General features: G+C 30.4%; 1 protein-coding gene and 2 pseudogenes across 1 annotated transcript; 1 reads left to right on the top strand and 2 right to left on the bottom strand.

Annotated features, from left to right (window-relative positions):
* Positions 1-2,282: 2,282 nt before the first annotated feature.
* Positions 2,283-7,934, bottom strand: LOC131182953 (lupeol synthase-like; annotated as a pseudogene).
* Positions 7,935-9,072: 1,138 nt separating this feature from the next.
* Positions 9,073-12,304, top strand: LOC131169437 (pleiotropic drug resistance protein 1-like; annotated as a pseudogene).
* A 160-nt stretch (positions 12,305-12,464) lies between these two features.
* Positions 12,465-17,054, bottom strand: LOC110650225 (lupeol synthase-like). Its single transcript, XM_058152487.1, has 17 exons — positions 16,806-17,054; positions 16,627-16,716; positions 16,334-16,531; positions 16,132-16,216; positions 15,839-16,005; positions 15,497-15,685; positions 15,271-15,382; positions 15,032-15,153; positions 14,782-14,904; positions 14,591-14,689; positions 14,296-14,352; positions 14,008-14,054; positions 13,739-13,882; positions 13,498-13,675; positions 13,164-13,244; positions 12,992-13,075; positions 12,465-12,742 (listed from the first exon to the last, which is right to left on the bottom strand). Exons 2-17 carry the CDS (start codon positions 16,651-16,653, stop codon positions 12,620-12,622), a joined length of 1,836 nt encoding a protein of 611 aa, XP_058008470.1. The 5' UTR covers positions 16,654-16,716; positions 16,806-17,054; the 3' UTR covers positions 12,465-12,619.
* Between the last annotated feature and the right edge of the window lie 442 nt (positions 17,055-17,496).

The raw sequence follows: 17,496 nt of genomic DNA, 5'->3' as shown, positions 1-17,496 counted from the left end.
CACTAAATATGGATTACCCAATCAAAATCCACAAAATATCTCAAATATTACAACCCTTACTCTAATCAAAATAAAACTACTCACTATCCATAATGCTTACAAGATATATTGAGTTTAAATGGAAATAAAGCTTTAATCTAAGCTAAGGAACAAGAAACTAAACACTAGAAATGTAGGAAAAATATAAGGAAAGAAAGAAATCTGCAAATCTTAGTTGAAAATGGTGTGGAAGGTAAAAGTGACTCTTTAGCTGCTGCCTCTCTCTTCTTCCTTTCCTTTTTGCTCCTCTTTTTGTCCCCTTCTAAAATGGGAAATGGGACTATTTATAGCATTTTCTGACATGGAGCCCTAAAATGGTGTGTTTGAGGAGAGATTTTCTGAGGGAATCTTCTGCCAGCTCATTAATGAACTCTTTATGGGACTGCATAAGTGGACTGCATAAGTCATGCCCCTTATGCGCTTTGGGCTGGTCGTTCACTTATGCGAAATCGCATGACTTGGTGCATAGGTTATGCACAATTCGTGAAAGTGCATAAGGGAGGCGTGAATGTGCATAAGCTATGCCTCCTTATGCACATTTCACAGTGTATTGGAACAGTAATTTTTCTCCTTATGCAGATCCGCATGGCTTATGCGGCAAGTTATGCACAATTTGGTCAATGCATATTTCACTTGAAAACTTGTTTTGACACTTTGGTGTAGAAGTCACTCCTCAATGGCAAAATTTCTTGATCCTTCAAAACACCATTTTTCCTACAAAACAAAATAATATTATAAATTAATCTAAAATTGACAATTATGAAAAAACTAACTAAATAACTAATGAAATTAGCTAAAAATAACTAATAATAAAATAAAATGGCTATGAAATTAGACCTAAATGACTATGCAAAATGTATGCATCATTAATCCTTATTGAATAAGGCATAAGAGTAGTCGTAGGCTGCAAATATGGGATGAAGATAATGATCATGGGATTATATATTAATTAGTGTATATAATTATTATTGATTAAATTAATTGTGGCCTAAGTGTGGCTATGGAAATAGGGGTTGCCTAAACTAACTAGCATGTTCTTTAGCAATTATGATACCACTTGTTAACAAAATCAAAATTGATAGTGTTTTCGTGTAAACTAATTGTACGTAATAGTTGGATTGTGGGCGTACCAAGGACGCATACAATCCTATTTGTAAATGTATTTACGTCGGTTTGATTTTTAATTGGAGCAATTGGTGAGAAATGAATAATTAAATTTTCCCTTGAATTCTTTGATTTTACTGGGATATGTTTTGTCAAGATTTTTACTTGATCAACTTGAAAAGTTTGAGAATTAAAACTGACTGTTAAAAAATTAAAAGATCACTTATACATGAAAGAGCAAATGTTGTGCTTGAAAAGTAAATGCTGACCATTGTTGATTGCTTCGAAAAGTAAATATGTGCAGAAAATATAAAATTTACGCTTGATTGAAAAAATTAATCGCTGAGAAAATATAAATATGTGCAACAAATGTAAATGAGAGTTTTGAGAAATTAAAAGACTAATTTGCTTGAAAATATAAACATTTGTAGAAAATTATTAACTTGCTTGAAATTAAAGAGCTGATTTGCATAAACTAGAATATGAACAGGAAATTATAAATTGTATTGAAAACTGAAAAGATTGATTATAAGGATAGAAATATTTTCAGGGGAAAAGTAAATTGATTGCTTAAATTAAAAATGAAATACTAAAATTGAAAATGAGACTAGACTAAAATATAAAAAAACTACTTGAAAATATAAAGAGATTATTAAACTATAAAAAAAATTGAGTTAAGATATTATGTCTGTCAAAATTGTCGTTGTGTCCCCCTAAATGAAGCCTAACACATCGATTTATAGAAAAATATTTGTTTGATGGTTACCACCTCTACCACCACTTACACTTTCTTCTCACCATTGCCCACTATCCATAACCACTCATAACTGCTTGTAACCACCCATAACTCCCACAACTAGCCATGCATTCACCCCATTTTATCCACTTGACTACTGCTTCACTTTCATGCTTATTTTTAGTAGATATTTTTAGATGCTAAAAAAATAACACCTATTAAATAATATTTACTTATGAGGATAATTATTTAATTAATTTGACTGTTAATTTTTTATCAAATTGAGTTATGGACTTAGTTAGTTACATTAAATTAATAATTTAATTTAATATTTTAAATTTATTAATTATATAAAATTTAACAATATTAAAATTAAATTGTGATATAAACGCATAAATACTTTGAAGGGAAGGAGGTGATTCACACATTCATATCCATAAACATTCACTTTATTTGCATAGCCTTCCACTTCATCTCCATAGTCATTTCCATGCCCCTCACATATATAATATAATACAATAGGGTTAGGCACACATTCTTAGATACAAAGGTCAATGTCTAATCACACCTTCCCAGATATACAAGTAATTATTTAATCATCCTAATTCAGGTACTTAACTTTCTATTCCTCTGGATACATGAATATAGTTTATTTTATCTTAATTATTAATTATAGTAATTATTTAGAAAAATCTTACATTTGCCAACACTTTAGACTTGATTTAGATATTTTTGGAAGGCAAAGGAACGTGGCGGAGGTATTCTGCCAGAGCCCACATGGGAAAAATATTCCTATATGCCGAGTAGTGTAACATACAATTCCTCATGAACACTCCCATTATTTCCTGCCTTAAATTCATAAGCATGTCAATAGTAAACGTTTGAATATGAAGAAAAAGCATACTGTAATTTACTAACACATGTTGTGGTTCTTCTCTTTCTCTAATATTTACCTTTGCTTATTTAATATAATGTCCAATTGAAATCCTATTTCATTTTAAATCTCCATCTATTAAAATACACTCTAAAAGGAAAAAAAGGTTAAGATGGAAACGCAACAATGTTTGATTGTATACCATACACGTATATATATGTTCAATTCAATGAGATATAGACCTGTTGTGGATAATCACCAAGTTCTGTCTGCGAATTGATTAACAACTTTGCAGCGCGATGTAGAGGTTTAGGGTCTCTTTGGGCCTATCATATTTGTACATGAAAATATAGAATTTACTCTCTGAGTTTGAATTGTGGGATAAAACAATCCAGGAAGAGATTGGATATTAGATGTTTGAGTTACAAGTATAAACTGACACCTGTCCGCCATGAATCAAACCAATCATAGCCAGGGCAGTCTGTACCAAATTTGATCGGCTACCCTCAAGAGGAGTATATAACTGTAACAAAGTATACGCATGGTTGGTGAAGAAATAATCAAAGGCAGCACCTAATTTTAAGTAAAATCCAAAGGGGCTACCTTCTTTGGGCAGGAAAGGTAACTTTCTCCCCATCCACCATCATCTCTTTGTGATTTAAGAAGAAAATCAACACCTTAACGAATAGCAGCACAATTTTTGTAAGTCTTGCCAGCAGCAGCTAACCCTCCAAGCCCAAACCATGTGCCATAAAGGAAGCATATTCCCCAATTTCCACACCTTAGGTAATCCTTGTTATATATATAACTGATTTCTGCAGATATTTTGGGTTTATACAGCCAGCAATCACTAGTAAATTAACCATACCCTGAACCATCAGGCTTTTGTATGTGTTCAAGGAATTGCACAGCATTTATGATGAACGCTTCAATCTCTTTCTTCCTGTGCTCAGGATATAACTTCTTGAGTAGAACCAAGGCCTAGATTGATGATGAAGTACACTCCACATACCTGGACAACTATTTTATGTCATCTAGGAACTCACATAATCTAGACATGCTAAAGAAAAACTTTGCATGCTATAGAAATCTCACTCATGCTCAATTACAAGGTCTTCAAGAAAGTCCACAGGATTGAGCCACTAACTAAAAAGGGGAAATGTTGTAACACCTCTATATGCCTAGCCTGGTATATTTCACTGTTCCGGTGACCGGTGTCGGTCCGGACAATCTAAGACACCTAGATAAGTCCTGAATGCAAATAATTAGTGATTGTCAGATAGTTAAGTATAAATAAGAAAAACAGAACACAAAATATTAAATGAGTCGGGAGTCACCGCGATGGGTGACCTTCCCGGGAAGTGACTGCAAGGTCAGTCTTAACTCGAATTTTGAACCAAAAAATGTGACGCCGCGGTCCTTAGAACTATTGCGAACCTAGTGGAAAAGAGAAAACCACAGAAAAGAACTGATAAGTGGGTCAAATAATTAGGTTAGGGATTTGAAAGAAATATTGAATTACTTGCAAACCGAATCAGATTGGCGAGGGGTAATTTGGTTAATTCACCCCTAGAGGTGACTCCTGACCTAACTGTCCAATAAAATCGGAGAAATAAAAATTTTAGAATCGAGAATTAAATTAAAGAACTATAAAAAAAATTAAAGAAAAAGAAAAAGGAAAAAGAAATGGATTATTACATCATTAGGTGACATCATGAATGATGTCAAAATTAAAATTATTTTACCCGAATTTTTGACTAAGTCAATTATGGCATAAATGGAGATAAAAACAAAATTAAAAAGACAAAATTTTTTTCTTCTTCTTCTCCAAATTTCTGTAGCTCTCTCTCTCCCATTTGTTCTCTCATAAAAAAAAATTCCATTAAAGCATGAAATCAAGCTCTTGAACCCCTAAATTACTCATAAATTCCCCAAATTTCTTTGATTAAAGCTTGTTATCTTCACTTGAGAAGAAGATTGAGGAAGGAAAAAAAGGAAGAAAAAGGAAGAAATTGAAGAAGTAGAGATCAAACAAAGGTTAGTACTTAAACTTGACATCTTTTATTAAATTTTCATGTTCTTAGTTAAGTTAACCTAGAATTGAACTTAAATCAAAAGAAAATTATCATTGTGGGACTGAATGGGATTTTCGGCCAACCTATAAGGGTATTGAAATTTCACGATTTTGATGGAATTGAGGTATTAGTTAAGTTGAATTGAGTGTATAGAGGTTGATTATAAACTTTAATTGCATTAGATTGCATAATTGTGTAATTAGGGTTCTTAACCTCTTGAAATTAGGAGAAAAATTGTAGGAAATGGTTAATTGATGCAAATGATCTTAATTGAGGTGAGAAATGGTCAATTAGGACCATTTGTGGTATGTTTGAATTGGTAGAAACCAAGTGCAATTCGGATTGGTTAGGGTCACTATTCTAGCAGCTTGACCTAGGTCTCTTTCAGAGACTAAAACTAAAAATTTACCAACTCAATTGGTGTGAAGCCAATTGGGAATGAAAATAAACAATAATGGCACATTTTTCATTCAGGAACAATGCCCAGAAAATGATATTAACATAGTAATGCACTACTATTGTACCAAAATGACCAAATAAACAGTGTTTGTTCATTTGGCCATAACTTGGGCTATACAGGTCCAAATGACCTGATTTTTATGGCATTGGAAAGGTATAACATAGCACTACAACTTTAATGAAGAACACCAACTCAAATTCTGCCCATAACCCAGTCATTTTGCCACTTAAAATTAGTGGTCCAAAACTACCAGAACCAAAGTAGGTGCCCAGAAATCTGGGTTAGACCAATCCGGCTAGCCATGTTCAAATAGCCATATCTTGGGCTACAAAACTCCGAATATAGTGATTCAAAAAGGGGATTAAAGCTATGACAATAAGGAACAACTTCTATGAAAAACACTTAGCCAAATTCCCACAACAACAAGATTAATGGAACAGTGTAAAACATGACATCAAAACTGAAAATTTGAAATTGTGCCTAGGAGACCTAAAAATTAAAGGGGCAATCAAGATCAACAAATTAAGCAACTAAAATGTGGTATGTGGGTGAAATTGAAATTCTCATACCTATTAAGCATAAGAAAGTTAACAATTTAACTTGAATAGTATCATGAATAGTAACATCAAAATGCAAAATTCAAATAATGTTAAATTAAGCATATTAGAGCTAGACATAAGTAATTGTGAATTTATTATACTTTATGAAACTACAACACTGTAAAATTGTGTGTTTCAGTTGAAAAGAATACAGGAAAAGAACCCGAGACATCGAGTCAAGGCCTAGAGGCGTCTCGCACAAGATTTGTGCACAATATAAAATTTTTCTGTAAATTCTCTTGACAATTTGTTTTGATGAATAAATTATGATTTATTTTTATTGCAAATTTGTGAATGAAATGAATATTATACTTTTGACCTAAATTATTAGAAATTTAGTTGTATTTGTTTGAATTGTCAATAAATGGTTAGTAAAATGTTAAGATAGTTTTGAAACCACAGTGTCATGACCATATATCTGAATGCCTCACTAGCATGCCTAGTGGGAGGAATTAGTTTTGAATTTTGAATTCCCTCTCTGGCTGAAGTGTTGAGGTGTGTGCCAGTAGAGGAAGAAATTGAATGGGTACCCATAGTTTGAGCTAGCTAGCCTTGAGATTCCTCATAAGCCTCCGCCTATTGAGATGAACATTATACTGATGGCATGATATAACTGCGTGTTTTTATGAAATCTATTTTGGGACTTCAGAAATGAGACTGTTTTGACTAAAATTATAAATTGTGTTTGTATTTGTTTTCATTTTCAGTACCATAATTGAATAAACGTGATTTGATTTATGCATAAGATTTTTTTTAGTATGTTGTGCACCACTAAGTCATAGTACTCAGCGATAACTGTTTATTGCTGTCGCAGATAGAGAGACTAGTAGAGCAGCAGAGTGAGCTACTGAGGATTTCAGAGCTACCTCTGGACCTTTTGTCAGGTATAATTTTATACCCTGATTGTACATGTTTATTTTGATATAATTGACTGTATGTACATTTGTAAAGCGGTTATGAGCAGTTGTACAGATTTTGTAATAATATTATTTTGAATTTTCTTATGTAATTTATACTGATGAATGTAAATTAATGTTTCTTGAATTGAATGTGAATGAAAACTATTTAGTATTATTTCTGAAATAATTGAGTTGAAAATTGATTTAAATTGTGGAGATTGGGGAAAATTATGTTGACTTGAGTTTTAATGGTGGTTGAGATTGGTTAAGTGTTATATTAGAAGTGTTTTCTACAGGTAAAATTTTTAGTTTTTCTCAATTACAGTCGGCACTTTGTTGAAATTTTTTGAAAATTTGCGGAAAAATAAAAATGGATAAAAATTTTACATAACTTTTAAACTTCAATTAAATATTTTTAATGCCTGCTAGAAATGCTCACCACTTTCAAAAAGAAAGAAAATTTTTTTAAAATCCCTTGTAGTATATTTAATGAGTTATCGGTAGATGGAGTCGATAAGTGATTAGATATACTACGGGATCATGCTATGCCTTACAGAGGAATAAGGTGTGACAAATGTAATTAATTAAAATTATTGAAAACTTTTGGAGGAATGATAATTTAAAAGATTTTCAATTCAATTCTTTAAGATTAGTTCACCATCTTGAATTAGTTACCTCCAACCATAATCTTGCTCCTGCTGGTTCCCAGGCTGATAAACCACCATTTTTACTCTACAATATTTTATAAAATTTAGCTTATTGTTAATTTCTTTCTAAGAAGCATGCATGAGGAAGAAGCAAACAAAAATACTTTCTGAGGTTAATAAGATATAAACAAGCACTGTATTATTGCGACTAATCCATACCTGAAGAGAAAGTAATACATTGACAGAATCGTACAAGTTCTCAGGTTCCATTTTCTCACCAACAACTTGCGAGGGCATCATAGAGAAAAGCAGACAACACTATGAAACATATACGAGAACTTAATACTTTCTGAACTTGTTTGAAATATAATTTAAACTTTAAACAGAATTAACTACCTTCATACTTTCTGCAATGGAATCGGACACTTGCCATCCATGATCTTTATCGGAGAAAGTCCATGATCCTTCGGAGATATGACCAAACATACTTTTGAAGTCACCAGGAGGATTCTCGGCGACCTTCCAAATTTTAAGTCGGAACAGAGTAGAGAGACCGAAGTTATAATTTATGTCTTGATTCTACAAAGGAAGAACAGTTAAGGACATAAACTTGGAAACCTGAGAATTCTTTATAAAGTTGTGTCCTTCCTTAAGTGTAGGCCCTATTTCATCAGAAAGGTTGCTAGCAATCAAACCTTGGAGGACAAGACTTGTATCCCATACTTGACTGCCAAAACTCTGCAGATAAATTCAGCACTTTATCCTATTTGTATGCTATTTGTTACACAATAATCAAGTGCTTTGAAGACAACTATTAGGCACAAAGGGAGTTTAAATACGTAGATATACAAACAAAACTAAGAAAAGAATCGTCCATATTGAACGAACCCTTATTTGTTTTTATCTTCATCTTCTTTCTAAGAACTCTTCATTGAACAAATCCTTTTTATGACTTATTAGTATTTAATTTTCTTTCCCTATCACAACTGATACAATAATATTTTTGGCCCTTTGAACATAATTTTTTTACAACACTAAAACCTTGGAATCTCGCGTGCTCTTGATAAAACTCAAACATGTTGTCCACACCTAGAAACCACATACCTGGTCGTGGACTCTCGTCTACAGAATTACGTTGAACATACTCGACAAAATTCCTTCCTTGCATACCTTCATCCATGGTAGTTTCACTCATGTCGAAACCTTCAACGTCTTCATCATCGCCTTGATAAAAAATATGAAGACCATCCTCCATGGGTTCACTTCCTCAGTTCCTGCATTCATGGAGTTTTCATTTATGATAGTATCTTCATCAACTGTGTTATCTTCTTCATTGAAAATATTGTCATCTTCACTATATACGAATACATCAGCAACTACCCTTCTACGCATTACTTCGTTTGTCACTTCCATCTTCAAAGAGTTATATGAATCAACAGATTCAAAACAAGATTATTATTCTTTTAGTAGTTCCATTTAAGATTATTTCATTCTAATAGGTTACTTTTATTGTAATATTAATTAAACTTTTTTTTATTTAATGCAAAACGACAGCTGGCTTTGTTAATTATTCTTTTAGAATTATCACAAGCAATATTTATGAGTTAGCTGGTAAATTATTTAACTTTAATGAGCAACAATGGCACCAAGTTTGGTTCACCATTTTCCCTCCCAATATTCCTTCCATTCATATAAAGGGTGAGTTAGACAATTTATATCCATTTGTGCCATTTGTGACATTTTTTTTTTTTTGCGTCAAAAAGCATTTCTGATTACAATATACTGTTTGCTTCCACCCTTTTTTTTTCTTATTCCCATTTCCGATGCATTGTAGGTCCAAGGAACAAGACATTTTCAATTCTGCTGGTTTAATATACGCAACAGTCCTCTTCCATGGGATACAAAATGCATCAACTGTGCAGCCAGCAGTCGCAGTTGAAAGAACTGTCTTCTATAGAGAAAGAGCTGCAGGGATGTATTCAGCTTTGCCCTATGCACATGCGCAGGTAATAAGTTATTACATATTTTAAGAAATTTTTACCATGGAGAATGTTCCGAATCTTTATACCAACCTCATCTTTTGAAACAGATCCTGGTTGAGATTCCATACATTTTCGCACAAACGGTTGTAAATGCTCTTATCACATATGCAATGATCGGATTCGAATGGACTGCTGCTAAGTTCTTTCGGTATCTGTTCATGTACTTCACATAACTGTGCTTCACCTGCTATGGAATGATGGCCGTCGCCGTGACACCAAACCTCCACATTGGATCCATAATTTCTTCAGCATTTTATGTAATATGGAACGTCTTTTCAGGTTTCGTCATCCCTGGAAGTGTGAGAGTTAACCACCCCTAATTCTCTGAAATTCTCACCGTTTCTGTTTTGTATATGGAGTTATCCTGTGGACTAAACCATTTCTCTGATCTGTGTATAACAGAGGATGCCTGTGTGGTCGAGATGCTACTATCAGGGATGTCCGGGAAATTGACCGTATAGGGGTAAGTTAGATACAAAAATTACTAAAATTGGGTACTGTATGAAAAAAAGTCAAGAGTCTAAAAACGTTAGTACCAGTAGCGTTTTAATGTCCAAAACGCTATTAATAATAGCGTTCATGCAGACGGCATCCAAATTAAAAAAATAAATAAAAAAAAAGCTGGACGCTATTATAAGTAGCGTTTAGCTTTTGTTTTAATTTTTTTAATATTTTAAATAAAAATTAAATATTATTTTAATAAATAATAGTATAATAATTAAAATTATATATTATAATTTTTTATTATAAAAAATTATTTTTCAATTTAAAATTAAATTAAAAAAATATAAAAAATTTGTAATGTAATTTAATTTTAATTTTTAATTTAATTTAATTTTTAATTGAAAAATAATTTTAATTTTTTATTTAATTAAAAATATTATTTTAATAAATAAAATCATAATATTTAATATTATATATTATCATATTTTTATTATAAAATATTATTTTTTAATTTAAAATTAAATTAAAATTTAATAAAATAAAAAATAAAAAAAATAATTAAAAAATTTAAGAAAAGTTGGACACTACAATAAGTAGCGTCCAATTTTTCTTTTAATTTTTAAATAAAACATATATATTATTTTAATAAATAAAATTATAATATTTAATAATATATATTATAAATATTATTTTTAATTTAAAATTAAATTAAAATTTAAAGAAATAAAAATTAAAATTAAAAAAATAAATAATAAATAATAATTATTATTAATAAAATAATTAAAAATTTTAAAAAGCGTTAAACTTTTTTTAAAATTTTTTAATTATTTATTTTTTTAATTTTAATTTTTAATTTTATTAAATTTTAATTTAATTTTAAATAAAAAATAATATTTATAATAAAAATTTAAAATACATAATATTAAATATTATAATTTTATTTATTAAAATAATAATTTTAATTTATTTAAAATATAAATAAAATAATTAAAAATTAAAAAAAAATTGGACGCTGCGTCCAATTTTTCTTAAATTTTTTAATTATTTATTATTTTATTTTATTTTATTAAATTTTAATTTAATTTTAAATTAAAAAATAATATTTATAATAAAAATATTATAATATATATTATTAAATATTATAATTTTATTTATTAAAATAATATTTATATTTTATTTAAAATATAAATAAAATAATTAAAAATTAAAAGAAAAATTGGATGCTACTATTTTTTTAAACTTTTTAATTATTTATTATTTATTTTTTATTTTACTAAATTTTAATTTAATTTTAAATTAAAAAATAATATTTATAATAAAAATATTATAATATATATTATTAAATATTATAATTTTATTTATTAAAATAATATTTATATTTTATTTAAAATATAAATAAAATAATTAAAAATTAAAAAAAAATTAGACGCTACTTAATCCAATTTTTCTTAAACTTTTTAATTATTTATTTTTTATTTTATTAAATTTTAATTTAATTTTAAATTAAAAAATAATATTTATAATAAAAATATTATGATATATATTATTAAATATTATAATTTTATTTATTAAAATAATATTTATATTTTATTTAAAATATAAATAAAATAATTAAAAATTAAAAAAAAATTAGACACTACTTATAATAGCGTCCAATTTTTCTTAAGTTTTTTAATTATTTTTTTTTTATTTTATTAAATTTTAATTTAATTTTAAATTAAAAAATAATATTTATAATGAAAATGTTATAATATATATTATTAAATATTATAATTTTATTTATTAAAATAATATTTATATTTTATTTAAAATATAAACTAAAATAATTAAAAATTAAAAAAAAAAGGTTGGACGCTACTGTAAGTAGCGTCCAACCTTTAAAATTTTTTTTAATTAATTTTTTATTATCTAAAGGGAAGCTGAACGCTATTTTGAATAGCGTCCAGCTTTCCTTTCAAACTTTTCGTCCGGACGTTATTTATAATATCGTCCGAACCTTAAAAACGCTATTAAAGTTAGCGTCACATACTCAGCCCGTTCACCCATTTTTTTTGTAATTAATTTTAAACTCACCTGTTTTAGGTAATTTTCGTTTTTGATTACCCCTTTTTTGTAATTAACCCGGGATGTCCAATGTCATGGACCTTGTATCGATTAATTGCATCCCAGTTTGCAGACATGAAGGATACTCTTGAAGGTGGCCAAACAGTGGAACAATTCGTGAGAGATTATTATGGCATCAAACATGACTTTCCGGGAGTGGTTGCAGCTGTGATTCTTGGATTTACATTCCTATTTGCATTTACTTTTGCTGTTTCTATTAGGCCCTTTAATTTCCAGAGGAGATTGGAGGGCCAAAAAAAATATCATGTATCATTTTCTTAGAGAACTTTCATTTTTTTATTTCGAAATAGTAATATATATGCACCCGTTAGGCATCATCAGTTAGTAGTGATGCTAATAAGCATCATTAGTTACTAGTGATGCTAATAAGCATCATTGTCATGTATGAAAATCGTGATCGGTAAAGCAATGTACCGAAAAATAAGGTGCAATTTAGGTTGATTACCCTGATATCAACCATAAATCATAATTCATCTATTATTACAAAGCAGCGAACACATTTGATTCAAATGCCCATTTATTAATCAGCAGGCTTCTTGATTCGGTGTTGGAACCACTCATAATCCCTGATTGATTTCATATATTTTTGGAAGGTAATGGCACCTGCCTCCGATATTCTGCCAAAGCCCACATGGGGAAAATATTCCTAAATAATGCATAGTGTAGCATGCAATTCCTCATGAATGATCCTGAGAGCTCCTGCCGTAAATGTAAATGTAAGCAAATCATCAGTTTTATATTGGTAAGATTCAAATCCAGACATCCATTCCTAAAGTGATCTCACTTTATCACTGGAGTCGAGCACAAGTAGTTAGACAATGGACGTATATAGCAAATTCAAACACTATTCCAGGCACAACAAAATTGTAAGCTTATAGAGTTTAGTTATTGATTAACGGTTCCGGATTTTTTTTTTTGTTTTGAAGTTTGCGGAGCAATAGGAGATACCTGCTGTGGAAAATCACCGAGTTCTGTTTGAGAATTGATTAATAACTTTGCAGCACGATGAAGGGGTGTAGGGTCTCTCTTTGCCTTGTTTACAAGAAAAGTTTGAACAACTTTGAATGAAAAAAGCAATCATGTAACTATAGGAGTATGTTAATTTGATTTGTAAACTAACCTGTCCTCCATGAATCAAACCCATTAAAGCCCATGCTGTCTGAACCAAATTGGATTGATCACCCTCAGAAGGAACATAAACCTGTATTCAAATCAATAAGCCAAAGTACACGTGGATGGAACTTATATAATGAAGAAACACCCAGCTAACTATTATGTAAGATATCTTTTTAGTAATACGGTTGAGCGTCTGTCGTCTTATAGTGCATGAGATCAGAAGCTCAAAAAATTCTGATAAATAGACATTCATTGCCTTCCAAGATACTAAAAAAAAGTGTGTGTGTGTATATATATATATATATATATATATATATATATATAAACCAAGGCAATACCTTCTTTGGACATGAAAGGTAACTCTCTGCCCATCCACCATCATCTCTTTGTGATTTGAGTAGAAAATCAACACCTCTACGAATAGCAAGACAATTTTCATATGTTCTGCCAGAAGCAGCTAATCCTCCAAGTCCAAACCATGTCCCATAGGTGAAGCATATTCCCCAATTTCCATACCTTTCATAATAGATATTTGTTATTTTTTGGGCTAACAAGATGAAAAAACCAAATTAACCATACCATGAACCATCAGGTTTTTGTATGTCTTCTATGAACCCTGCAGCACTTGCAATGGAATTTTCAATCTCTTCCTCCCTGTGCTCTGGGTATAACATTTTAAACAGAACTAATGCTTGGATTGATGATGAAGTGCACTCCACATACCTGAATCACTATTTTTATTAGTCTTCTAGGGAAATTAAGGTATCTATAGGCTATACCTAGAGGAAGAGGAAAGGTTTTAAGACTATTGTAGCTTTTTACAAATGAAAATGGTATAAGAACCTTACTCATGCTCAATTACAAGGTCCTCCATAAACTCCACAGGATTTAGCCACTAGTTGAAACAATTGGCACAGGTCAATCAATATATCATAATTTTATCAAACAACCATTCAAACAAATTAATACCTCTGGACCCTTTGGAAAAATACTTCAAACGCCATATTAAAAAATCAAACATATAAACTTCAAGTTAGGTAAGGATTCAAATTTTGGTTTCAATATCTCTCATAAAATGCAAGTAGCATTTTGAAGAAAGTTTTATTAATAAGTTTGGTTCACCGTGAATTAGTTACCTCCAACCATGATCTCGCTCCTGCTGGCTCCCAAGCTGAGAAACCACCATTTTTACTCTGCAATAGTTTGTAAAATTATGCAGGATGTTAATTTGTGAAAACTATGCAATAGCAAGGAGCAAATATAAGTGAATATGATAAAGGTGTTAGAATAATCTTTTTTTTTCTTGTTCAAAGGAAAGAGGAAAGGAATGACAGGATTAATTTGAATTTATGATTTCCTACACAAGAAGGCAAACATTGGATCATTATACTATTAATCTAATGGTATTTTTTCAGTGCAACTAACCATTACCTGAAGGGAAAGTATTAGATTGACTGAATCATACATCTTCTCAGTTTCCATTTTCTCACCAACAATTTCAGGAGGCATCAATGAGAAAAGCAGGCAACACTATGGAAAACAATAAAATTTAGTTAACATAGAAATTATCATAATGCTTAATTCTCATCCTGTTTAAACTTTCACAAAAACAATATAATTACCTTGAAACTTTCTGCTGTGCAGTCAGAAACTTGCCATCCATGATCTTTATCAGAGAAGGTCCAAGCTCCTTTGGATGCATGACGAAACATTCTTTTGTAGTTGCCAGAAGGATTCTCAGTTAACTTTTGGAGTTGAATGGTATCAGAAAACAAAGAACAAAACAAAATAGTAAAGAAAAAAAATCACTTGTTATACATCATATTCTTGATGGTAAAAGAAGAAACCATTTTAGTTCATAAAATTGGAAACCTGAGAATTCTTGAGGAAGTTGTGCCCTTCCTTGAGTGTAGGTCCTATTTCATCAGAGAGATTGCTAGCAATCAAACCTTGGAGGGCAAGACTTGTATCCCATATTTGACTGCCAAAACTCTACAATTGAATTCAGCATAGTAATGTATTCTATTCTAACTTCTGGTATACTTCTTCTATTGGGATACTTTCAAAATAAAACATGCTAATAAATGTAAGCGTGAATTATGTACCAAACTGCATCTTTATTCCATCTTCTCCTACCCAAATGTAATCAGCTATCCTAGCAAGATGTTTCTTAAAAGCATCCCCATTGGGATCTTCAACCCAGCAAGCAAGCATACAAAGTGGCTGGTCCATTTGAATATGCAAGAATTCAAAGAATGAGAACCAATATATAGCAGACAAAAATTATTAGTAAGATATCCATAATATATTTCTTCTATCGAACCATAACTGAATTACCTTTTCGACGCATCCAATGGTAATGAATCGGCTGTTCTCATCTTCATAATGAATGTGATCCATCGTTATTTTGAGAGCCTTTTCTCTCAATTTGTTTAAGGGCCAACAGGTGAAAAGAGGCTCGCTAAAAGTGTAAAGAGCATCCCATATCAATTTTTGTATCATAGGATGGGGATAGTAGTTGTCTTCCTGCAATAACAATTCATTTTCGTATAATCACACACTATTTGTCTGAACAATTAATGGACTCAATAGTTGCCTTGAACAAGAAAAATGTTGTGAAATTACAGTTGCAGATCAATTCTTGAAAAGCAAAAAGTGAACATTAGATCAAACTCTCACCTTTGCACATAAATGGCGCACGCTCTTCCAATTGATTTTGTGGTACGGTTCATTATAGATTTCTTCCCTTATTTGTAAAATGAGAGGTGTGATTGGACCAACAAACCTCTTCCCATACAAGTACGACATAGGCATGTAAGTGATCCGACAGTAACAGAACATTTTTGCTGCAGTTATGAAATAATATATAAGGTGATTATGTAAGAAGATTAGAAGATCAGTTTCTCCTTATTCATATTAAACACTTAATCTTGTAAACCCAAAAGAATAATAATTAACATAAAAATGAAAACCTGGATGAAAGGGAAAAATAGTAGGAAAGACCCAAAACTCTGGGGGCATAGGGTTGCTTCCATCCCACTCATACACACCAAGTATCTACAGCAGAGGAAATTTCGACCATTTGGAACTAAATTAACTATAGTGAATCGATGTAATTAGAATTAATCTAGAGGACAAACAAATTCACTCTACCAACTGTAAATATGATCATACCGAAAGCCATGTCTTTCCCCAAGATGGTATAGCAATTGCCCCACCATGATCAAGAATCCATTTTCTCCCTCTTTCACAAGCATTTTCTTTGCCACCGTCGCCTTCTTCGCCAAGTATACGCATACATACATAGCAGAGAACTGTACCAAACATTGTGCTCTCACCTTCAATGTGTATTCCCCATCCACCATCTTCATTCTGGAAGGCAGAAGTTCCACTTTTAAAATTCAGAACAAGAAAAAGGGTAGCTTCAAATTATGGAAAATCTTATTTCTTTTACATGCCAATGTTACCTGATGACAATATATGTAACGCAACATCTCTTTCCGATGCTCTGCAGAAAACACATCATTAAGATGTCCTGTAATGTACAGAGAAAAAACCTGCAAGAAATGATGAGTTAGATAATGGATTTATAGTAATGCTAATAATTAGTAATCATAACGGAAATGGAGATTCAGAGAATAATCACCAAAGGAGGCAAAAAGAACAGTAGCCCTCCATTTTCTGCACACCAATGGCCATCACCGGCCTGCAAGGCTGAGAACAGGTGGACGCTCCTCCTTAAAGCCGCTGTAGCAGTTTCACTTGTGATTTCCTCGCCATCTTCAACCTTAACTTGAGGAATTGTTTGTTTAAACTTTTTCTCCCTTAGAAACTGTATTACAAGAAAAGAGGAAATGGTAAGGTTATCCACTGGATAAGTTGAAGCATTTAGGGCTGGATTAACATATGAATACAACTGTAGCCTATTGTTAGCGATAATTGATGATTAATAGCCGGTGATTGTTGTTTTATATTAAATATTTGATAAAATTATATTTAATTATTATTGTTAATATATGAAATGATTGGTATATATTATATAATTTATTTTATTATTTAAATAAATATTAAATTATAAATTTATTATATTATATTATTTATTTTATTATTAAATTAAATATATAATTATTAAATTAATATATTATATTATTTAAATAAATATATAATTATTAATTTTTTATATTATATTATTTATTTTATTATTAAAATAAAAAAATAATTATTTTTAAGATAATTAAATAATTTTAAAAATATAAATAAAGTAATAAAATAATTATTATTGTTAATAGAAAAATTTATAATTAATTTTAAGTTTTTGAATATAAATAAATATTTTA

The sequence above is a fragment of the Hevea brasiliensis genome, chromosome 1 (assembly GCF_030052815.1).
Source record: "Hevea brasiliensis isolate MT/VB/25A 57/8 chromosome 1, ASM3005281v1, whole genome shotgun sequence".
Taxonomy (NCBI): Eukaryota; Viridiplantae; Streptophyta; class Magnoliopsida; order Malpighiales; family Euphorbiaceae; genus Hevea; species Hevea brasiliensis.
This window is presented reverse-complemented; position numbering and strand designations above follow the sequence as displayed.

What these genes read in the sequence shown, in the direction of transcription:
- LOC110650225 (XM_058152487.1), bottom strand. Translation starts at nt 16,653, where the DNA reads ATGTTGCGTTACATATATTGTCATCAG. An exon ending in AGAAGATGGAATAAAGATGC is followed by an intron (nt 15,154 to 15,270) that starts AGTTTGGTACAT and finishes GAATTCAATTGT; the next exon opens with AGAGTTTTGGCAGTCAAATA. An exon ending in GCACAGCAGAAAGTTTCAAG is followed by an intron (nt 14,690 to 14,781) that starts GTAATTATATTG and finishes TGTTTTCCATAG; the next exon opens with TGTTGCCTGCTTTTCTCATT.